This window comes from Ceratosolen solmsi, unplaced genomic scaffold, assembly GCF_000503995.2.
Source record: "Ceratosolen solmsi marchali unplaced genomic scaffold, CerSol_1.0 scaffold10, whole genome shotgun sequence".
Taxonomy (NCBI): domain Eukaryota; kingdom Metazoa; phylum Arthropoda; class Insecta; order Hymenoptera; family Agaonidae; genus Ceratosolen; species Ceratosolen solmsi.
The window spans coordinates 25,847,245-25,856,980 of record NW_011948412.1 but is presented as its reverse complement, the minus strand read 5'-3'; the positions used below and the strand labels follow the sequence as shown (position 1 = coordinate 25,856,980).

The 9,736-nt window shown below is 27.4% G+C and overlaps 1 protein-coding gene and 1 long non-coding RNA gene across 2 annotated transcripts; one reads left to right on the top strand and one right to left on the bottom strand.

The window, feature by feature from the left end:
• The first annotated feature begins 3,365 nt into the window (after positions 1-3,365).
• LOC105363266 (uncharacterized) lies at positions 3,366-4,504 on the top strand. The gene is made up of 3 exons (XR_912917.1): positions 3,366-3,540; positions 3,904-3,963; positions 4,481-4,504. It is a non-coding gene; the product is annotated as an uncharacterized LOC105363266 (long non-coding RNA).
• Positions 4,505-7,138: 2,634 nt separating this feature from the next.
• On the bottom strand, positions 7,139-9,736 carry LOC105363259 (WD repeat-containing protein 34). Its single transcript, XM_011500909.1, has 9 exons — positions 9,549-9,736; positions 9,386-9,470; positions 9,089-9,304; positions 8,616-8,850; positions 8,251-8,452; positions 7,968-8,152; positions 7,742-7,884; positions 7,362-7,564; positions 7,139-7,250 (listed from the first exon to the last, which is right to left on the bottom strand). Exons 1-9 carry the CDS (start codon positions 9,686-9,688, stop codon positions 7,178-7,180), a joined length of 1,482 nt encoding a protein of 493 aa, XP_011499211.1. The 5' UTR covers positions 9,689-9,736; the 3' UTR covers positions 7,139-7,177.

The window sequence follows — 9,736 nt, the reverse complement described above, 5'->3', positions numbered from 1 at the left end:
AAGAGATCAAAGATAGAGAGATCGACGGCGCCCGGAATGCAAATATGTACATTTAAGCGTAAAGATAAATATGCGAGGTTGTTGACGCTAAATGCGAAAATTTTGCGCATGATTTTTCTCCCACCGTCGCGTTAATAACGCCCCGGTGGAACGTACTGATTACATTTTAGAAGCGAATGGAACAGATTATTAAACAAAATAAAAAAAACAATAATGTAAGCGGAAAATATAATTGTCTATTGAAAACACGAACGGCGATCTTTAACAATCGTTTCACAGATAAAAATAATATTTAAATTCTTAAAAAAGTGATTATGCAAGCATTCGAGGTGAAGTGGAGAAAAGGAACAATAGTAATAACAATGTGTGCGAATGCTTCTTTATTTACTGTAAGAATTATATTAACGGAAACTATTACTCGTCTCTTTCTTTAGCTTTATTCTAAATCAAATGAGTTTCTCAATCATTTCGTTTTTCAAATCTTTTTTCTCTTTTCTTTTTATTTTTAAAAAATTTGTTTCTTCGTTGACCGATAACATCGATAAAAGGATTAGTTTGTGCGGATGAGAGATTTTTTCTTTCCTTTGATAAGGTAAATGTTTGACAATATTTTGAATACACTTGGGAAATTGTTAAAATAAACAATTTTCACTGTGAAGAGTCACATTGGAATATTTTGTATCAGACGATAAAAAGATCGAGCATTCGCACTCCTATTCGCATTTCCAACAAATCCTAATTTCTTCTTTATTTTCATTTTCCTATTATAATTGTAAGCAGTGCGAATTTATGAAAAAATTGTTCGTCTTATTGTAAGCGCATTACAATACTGTATTATCCTATCTCCACCGATCGAGGCATTTTTACGTTTGTTTTTACATTTTAACGCGAAAGAGAATGTCAGCGAAAATGTTTATTTGTACGAAGAACGTTACATTAAATTTATATATATATATATGTATATATATATGTGTGTGTGTGTGTGCGTGTGCGTGCGTGCGTGCGTGCGTGCGTATAATTTTTAAGATGGAAGGTGATTTTTTTTTTGTTCTATCGCGTGTCGACGACGATTATGATAATGATAACGATAACGATTTGGTGAAAGATTTTAAAGAAACCGTGATCTGTTTCTTAAATCTTTTGAGAATTTTTGCAAGAAAAACAAAAAATAACAGCGTGAATAAAGCTTTAAGTTTTAAGCTATGAATCACTGTGATTTCCGTTCTAAGAAAAAACAAAACTCAATAATTCTTTAAGACTCTTCGAGTCGTTTGCGTGTCGGTGACTAAGAGAAGGTGTAGGAACAAAAAAAAATGAATGATTGGCGGATCGAAAAGAATTTATCGAATTGTAAATATATATACATATATAGAAATATATTGATTATAATGCGATTTGAACAGAAGAAACGTCATAAATATTGCAGAGAGCCTACGAGGATGTGTATAACCAGTGAAAATAATTGTGAAGAAAAGGAACGTATAAAAAGTACTTAATGTTTATTGAATTTGAATTTATGAAGTTGAATATTGAAGTCGCTAAGGGCATCGTTCATGTGCGTGTCCGAGCGCGAAGATTGATATCTTTTTTTGACATAAATACACGGAGATTTCTTCATTGTTTAATAAATGTCGAAGAATTCTTAATTCTCGTTCTTACGCGCTACGTGTCACATTGCTCGTAGTTGTTACTTAGATAGAAGGTTGGATATATAGTGGTGGCCTAAGCATGAGAAATTACTTCCCAGGATAGAAGAATTCATAAGCGATTATGTGGAGAAGGATTGAAAAGTGTGAGTGCGATGGATATGGAAAAGATTGGTAAAAAAAGAGATTTGAAAATGATTAGAAATTAAAGATGAAATATAAAGTAATGAAATACGAATGAAGCAGAGAAAACAGAACGAGCCGTCCCCGACACCAAGTGCCGACGAAGTTCAATGCAAATATAAAAAAAACAAGTTTCTGTAAATGCGTATTGGTTCGTTTTATAATACATAAGGAAATTGCGTATGCATTTCATAATTAAACACAATCATAAACACTCATCAAATATATTAATTACATACACAATTAAGAAAACATAATTAATGATAACAAATCACCACAGAATCATAGAAAAGAAAACAAACAGTGGGATAGCGACGCGCTTGCGATTTCTACGTATTGTATACGAAGAATTTTATTCGCCGCGATAAATTTAAACGTTAGAAGAAAATTGAAAAGAGAATAGAGTTGATGATGGAATTATAGTACGATTAATGAGGCAAGCCGTTTTTAAAGTAAGGAGACAAGGAAGAGAAGCAAAACATTCGTGTAAGACGATAAAAGGCGCAAGTGTTTTCAAAGTGTAAGGGCGTGCGAGCACCAAGGCAGCGGCCCCAACACCCGCACTGTTTTTCCGTCTGTGTGTGTGTGACTGTCAACACGCGCGTGTGTGTTTGTGTGCGAAAGCTGGCGAGACGAAGCTCCGAAAAAACCCGGTGTCGGCAAACATATATAAAAAAGCCAGCCGGGACCGCGTCGATCTGGTCCGGGTTCCATTAAATATGGATTCATTGGGCCCCAGTATAGGCGCGGACGGCGAGTCGTGAGCTGTATCGATCCGCCATCGTGTATACTTGTGTCCGACCAATATGACTATGACTATGACTATGACGATGACGATTACAACAAAGACGACGACGATGACGAACTCGACACAAACTCATGATAATAAAAATGAAAATTTGACTTTTTCCTTTTTTTACGGAAAGAAAAAAGCCAACCCAAAAAAAATTAAGGAAATGCGTATCATGCGCGATTGGACGCACGACTTTTGTTTTGTTTGTTTACATTTATATATATATATATGTGTGTGTGTGTGTGTGTGTGTGTGTGTGTGCAAGCGCGGGGGCGCATGTGCGTTGAATGCATGCATGCGTGTGAGCGGGGGAGCGATTGTACAATTAAAAGCCCGACGATGAAGAGATTCAGTTCGATAAATTGATAAAGAGGTGAAGTCAGGGCAATTGTGTGTCACGAACGATTTCTTTATTCTGCGCTAGAATATTGGAGAAGAGTTAGTGAAGTTGGTAATAGTGATGGGCGGCAGTCAAGAGTGTTTTCCAGAAGCGACACCTGCGTGCAATATTATTATGAAAACAAAAAATGTATTCCGTAAAATACGTTTCTATGAAAAGACTCGTGTCTGACGCAATTGGCAAGGGTAAAACCGAACGAATAAGTTTTAAGTGGAGGAACGCCGATGCTCGATAATAGAGAAGACATATATGGTGTATCAAGAGACCCCTTGAAAACCAACATTTTTTCTTCCATTTTTTTTTATTTCGAGCATACTCGAGACAATTCGCTAATATTATATTTGTATGAGCTCGTCAATGATAATCGACATATCTTGCGTTTCATACTAAGTGAGCCTTCGTCCAAGACACCTTTAGTGTTTTCTTTCTTTTCTTCAATTTCAACCGCATTCCCACCGACAAGTTGGTGGATTTCATCCATGCATCTTTACTCACCTTGGACAATTAAAATATTAATAGTTAAGTCGTTGCATTTTTCAAAGGCTCACCCTGTATATTATGTAACTTTCATATTCTGTCCTTACATATTCATAAAATTTGAAATATTAAAATTTAGAAATCCCTTTCACGTTATCCCTTTCATAGTTATCCAAAATTCCAAAATCCCTTTTTCCTTAGGGCCCTTTTCAGGGCCCGCAAATAAGTAATTATGCAGAAGCAAACTATTCGTTGCAATTGAGAGAACAAAATAAACAAACTGTCCTTTTCAGGACAAAAAGAACAAACTGTCTTTTTCAGGACAAAAGAACAAACTGTCCTTTTCAGGGCAAAAAGAACAAACTATTCTTTTCAAGATAAAAGTAATAAACTGTCCTTTTCAGGGCAAAATACTTAAATTTCAAGAATTCAATGTATTACATCTATTATTGGCATTGTACAAGGTAACTTAATTCATATATATACAATGGAATATTCTGGTAAGCTGACTAAATTAATTAAAAGTATTAAAAACTTTAATTCATTTTATTTGTATAATTATTTATTCAACGTTATACAGGTATATAGAAAGACTACGAATTTTAAAACTATACGATCTTAATAATTACTTTAAATTATTGTTATCTTTGATTTCATATATATAAAAATTATTGAAACTAAATTGTTGAAATTTTTAATTTTAGTTTCAAGTGTTTGCATTCAATTTAATTAATTAAAATATCGTTTAAAATGACGTTTTATATACATAATTAAAAACTCAAATTTATCATAATTTAATAAAAAAATTTGTATAAAACAGCTGATGAACGTAAAGTGTAACGAAATTTATATGCATTTTTTACATAAAAATAAATTTTATAAATAAACGTAAAATAAAAACAGATCGGTTCTTCAATTTTGTTTGTACCCTAATTTACAATATTATTGATTATATGCTTCAATACTAAATTTTTATTTTAGGACTAATGAATATTTCACCACAAGCTTTACACAAATAAAAGAGAACATTCAAGTTATTTGGTAAAAATGAAATTTCAAATAAATTTGGTTCCTAATAATTGTCATTTGCTTCGAAGAATATAAAATTGGAGAGAAATAAAAATTACTTAAAACTAACATTTCAGAATATTGATAAAATTCTTGACTTTGGTTCTGATAAGTCAATGTTTTATGAAACTAAGAATGTCATTTTTTATAAAAATAAAAAAAATTTTTAGCAATACCAGATGTAAATTTCAGATTAGAAATTAAACAAAGATAAGTAACTGTTTCATTGAAAACAAAATCATGTTGATACAGTAAATTTTTGTCCTAGTTCGGAACACGTATTACTTTACAAAATATTTATTGAAAAAATGGATGCAACGAAATTTCATTTTTCTGTTTTTTTTTTATTATATTAAAATTATGTTCAAAAAAAAAGAAAAAAAAACATCTTAATGATTATTTTTTAAAAATTTGCACATAGCAATTAATTAGTTCATTTGGTAATAACAATCTAAAAGTTTACAGTATAATGTATGAGCCTTAATAAATAATGTTTGATTATACAGAAATTAAATATTTTTTAAATTGTCATTGTATAATACCTATTTAATATTAAATAATATATTCCCATTATATTTTTATTATACACACTAAAATAATTTAAATTTAAAATTCTAAAATACCAAGTATAATAAAGCACCATTGGCTTGTTTATTATTCCGTTATTTTAATTGAATATAACGATTAGTTATGACTTCAATTAAATTTTTAAAAACAAATTTTGCCACGAGAGATGTAAATCTTCCACCATAGAGGTTAATTGCAATTTTAACTTTCACTTCGCGTGATTGAAACAACCTTTCCGATTTAAAATAAACTTGACCTTTTATTATATAAAATGAAATTTCAAATGATTTAGTTTTAAACACACTGTTTAAAAATGCAACACATGACACTAATTAATAATGCAGTTACATAATTAAACACTTTCTTGATAATTTATTGTAAGAAAAATGGACAATCGTAATAAAGATTTATTGATATATTTTTTATATCTTTTTTATGCCAACTATGTGGTTTAAAAAATTGTTGAATTATTTTTTTACTTGTAGTATCCATTAATGTCTTTTAAAGTTTTTTAACAATCCATTAAAAATAATATTTTAGAATCATTGTTTCATACATAATATTGACATACAATAAATTGTATAAATTCGCATAATTAAATAAAATAAAGACTTGAAATAATTTAATTTTAATAATATCAATTAATCAATTAATAATCAATTAATTTAATTACAATTTTAAAATATTGTTTTCACTTTAATCACTTTTACATAACTATACCTAAAATAAATAATATATGCTTAAAATTATTCATTAATAAATAATTAATATCTTTTGTGTAAATAATTTTAGGTTTAAAAGAATCATTAGATATAAGATTAAAAAAATGTTTTATACTTTTACGTCATGTATATAAATTACATAACAATAAGTAAACTTGTATAATTACTTTAATGAGCACTATACATAATTTTTTTCTGACAATCATTTATAAAAATAACATAACTTATGATATCATTGTAATTGCGCAATCTTGTCTTAGATTAAAGTATTTCTCAGCAGTACTCAATTATACAGTAAAAACTTGTCATACTAATATAATTATAATTACCAATTCAATTTATAGAAAGATTGATAAAATTTCTAATTGCAAGATTATTTTTAAAAAATTATAAGAAAACTGGCATGCCAGTGCTAAACTGAAAATAAAAAAAAATAACGTGATAGCGCTGAGGGTTTAAGAGTTATCTTGAAAATAAAGTATGTTTACATAGATGATTCCTATAAAAAAATAAGTAGGGTGCGATCGACTTTCAGTGAGCCAAAACGGGAGGCTTTTATGGCTCTTATACGCAAATGTAAGTTTTGGATCATTCATAATCATTATACATTAATAAAATTAATTTTTAGATATTAATCTAAACGATCAATATAAGAATACAAATTATTTTATTTTAATTTAGTATACTCAATTTTTGCCTCTGCAAGATAAATTTGGATTTACTTTTATTGAAACTTTGTGTCTGTCAACGGATGTAAAGATCTCTTTTGTAATAAATATAAAGTTTATTAGACTTTATAATTTATATAACTTTATAATTTAGTAGACAATAAATTGTAAAAGTTCAAAGTATGGAACCTTTAATGCAATATTTTAATAATTACTTGGAGAATCAAGGTATAAATTCAAACAATGTTTTTTATAATATTAAAAAAAAATTAGAAAAATGAACAAAAATTTTTTCACATTTTTTAAATATATAATTTTTAATATAATTCTGTTGAATTATTAATTTCTGTATTCAAGTTCAAATGTTCGTAAATATATTCATATAAATTTTGTATTTAATTTTTACGAAATTTTTAGTTAATAAATTAACTCAGTATTTTAAACGTAATTTTTTTTTTATATATTTTATTAATATTATTTTTAAAAAAGTATAAATAAGTATGCAAATAGAATCAAAATAGTAGTTATTTTAAATAATCAACAAATTAATTTTAATACTTATAATTAGTTAGTATATTCAATAATAAATTAATGAAAAGTATTAAATATTTATTAAAATATCAATTTTTAATTTTGCTTTTATTTAATCATAATTATGGAATTAAATTTCTTGGTATTTTCCAGATTTCCAAATTCCCTCGAGTGTCTCCAATAGCTACCATTTCTCTGAAAATAATGTATTTTTTCATTAATAGCTCCATAAAATAAATAAATTTTATGATATGAAATATTCAGCGTTAAAAATATTGTTCGATTAATAAAACAATATTTATTTACCTTTTGGGATTAAAATTTAAGCAACTAGTATTTTCTCTACTTTCAGAATAAAGCATCATTTTTGTCAATGGGCGGCCATTATTAACGTTAAAAAATTTGACCTCTGACCCTGCACCGTAAGCCAAAAAAATGTTTTGATTACCAAAGTGCCATGTTAATTGTACAACCGTATTCTCTACAATAATGACCTTTAAACTTGCAGGCTGAAAATAGATTTAAATTTAAATTAAATGTGAATTGATTTTTATTCATTTAAATATATTCTAAAATAATAAATATTGTGTAGTCTTGAAAATCAATAGATTTTGAAGGATTTTTACTCTATTTCTAACAAACATTATTTAAAGAAGAATTTATATCTTTTATTTGTTTGAACTTACCTGATCAAAATTGTAAATGCGTATTTCCTTATCAGATGCACAAGAGACAAAAAGATTTTGAATTGGAGCACTTTTAACACATGTTACACTACCTTTATGTCTGTCATATTCGTCTACAACTGGATCAAAGATATTTTCATCGCCTAACAAGGAATATTCACAATATTCAAAATGTTTAAAATTTAATAAAATGATGCAAATATTAAAAAAAAATGAATTATATAACCTTGAATAGATATATCATTATCAATTCTACATTTATAGAGTCCACCACATAAAGTACCAACAACCAATAATGAATGATCCTTTGATGAGAAGTCAAAACATGTAATTGGAAGTCCAGCTTCTGACGCTCGTTCTCTACTTCCACTTGCACTTTGTGGTCTAGCCATTTCCTTGGCTATTTTATATCTGATGAGAAAATATTATTTATCTATATATATTTACAATACTTATGAAATCATAAGTGTTTAAAGTAAGATTAATTATTGTAACCAAAATTAATTTACTGCTTGCTTAATGTTGATTGTGTAAAATTAACTGTAAGTTTGTGAATGAAAATATATCCTTCTGCACTGGATGTTATTAGACTAGAAAAACCATTAAAAATTTTGAGGTGCCACTGTACTTGTGACACCAAATCACCATGTACACAAACTTGCAAAGGAGTAACTGAAGATTCATCTCTGAGATTCCATACCAAAACATCACCTATTTAAATAGAATATAAATTGATTAATATTATATAAATTAAATCAATTTTAATTAATATTTAACATAAATAATACTGTCAATATTTAAAATACCTTTTATATAAAAAACATTAATTTTTTTTTTATAAAACATTAATGTAATATTTTTTATATTCTTTTACCATTAAATAAGCCAGCTACAATAATTGAAGGTTCTTCAGGATGATAAACTAAAGATGTCACACAAGATGGAACTTCTAGAGTCTTACATGGTGTAGAAATTAACTGATCATCTTTTGAAAGATTATAAAATTCAATTTTTGTTAAGTCATCACACCACGTTACATGATAAGTAGCACTATGTGAAACTGCTAAAGTTCCACCACCAGCACTCCAAGTAACATCACTTATTTTTTCCTTCAAAATAATAAAGTTACATAATATAATAAATTAATAATGAATTAACTGTAATAATAAATAAGATGCTTATGTGATTGTATAAATTTACAATTGATTTTTCAAATTATTCTTTAATCAATATTAGAAATAATCAAATGATTAAATAAGTAACGATATAATTATATTATCATTATTTATAAGAAACATGTCTTCTAAGATTATAATTAAATTTCTATTAATCTGTAAATTCTATTACCTTGAAATCAGACATTACTAAATTATTTAACCTATTAACTAAATGAATATTGGTACAAGGTTCTCCTGTCCCACTTAAATTATAATCATTGAAAGCACTACTTCCATATTGTTCATCTAAAAACTGCATTACACCAGGTGTTACTCGTTTTAAAAATGTTGCTAATTTGTCATAATTGTACTGAGGGACTTTAACAGTTTTATTCACTGTCTGCGTCTAACAAAAAAATACATTTCAGCCATAATATAAATCTTTAAAATATTTAATAATTAAATTTCGTAATATATAGGAAATTACCTCAATATTTTTTGTTTCTATAACTTGAACTTCTTCGGATTCATAAACTACATTTTCAGTTTGAATATTTGCTGCTTTTTGAGTTCTAAAATACACATAGAAATATTAAAGGTTAAATTAAATAAATAAAAGTGTATAAAATTAATATCATGATAATTCTAACTTCTCGTTCGATATTTGAGGTTCAAAGCCTACAGGTTCAAATGATTTATCAGTAAACATGTTGTCTTGTTCAAATATTGTACAATGGTACAAATATAATATGAACAACAATTTTCCAACCTTACAGAACTTATATTTCATATATTTTATTTACATTAATTTTTTCCATAATAATTTAAAACAATATAA

Bases quoted from the DNA above. Each gene is read 5' to 3' on its own strand.
- LOC105363259 (XM_011500909.1), bottom strand. From the start codon at position 9,688: ATGAAATATAAGTTCTGTAAGGTTGGAAAATTGTTGTTCATATTATAT. The intron at 8,453-8,615 runs GTAAAAGAATAT...CTATTTAAATAG, and splicing joins TGTAGCTGGCTTATTTAATG to GTGATGTTTTGGTATGGAAT. The intron at 8,153-8,250 runs GTAAATTAATTT...TTTTCTCATCAG, and splicing joins CAATCAACATTAAGCAAGCA to ATATAAAATAGCCAAGGAAA.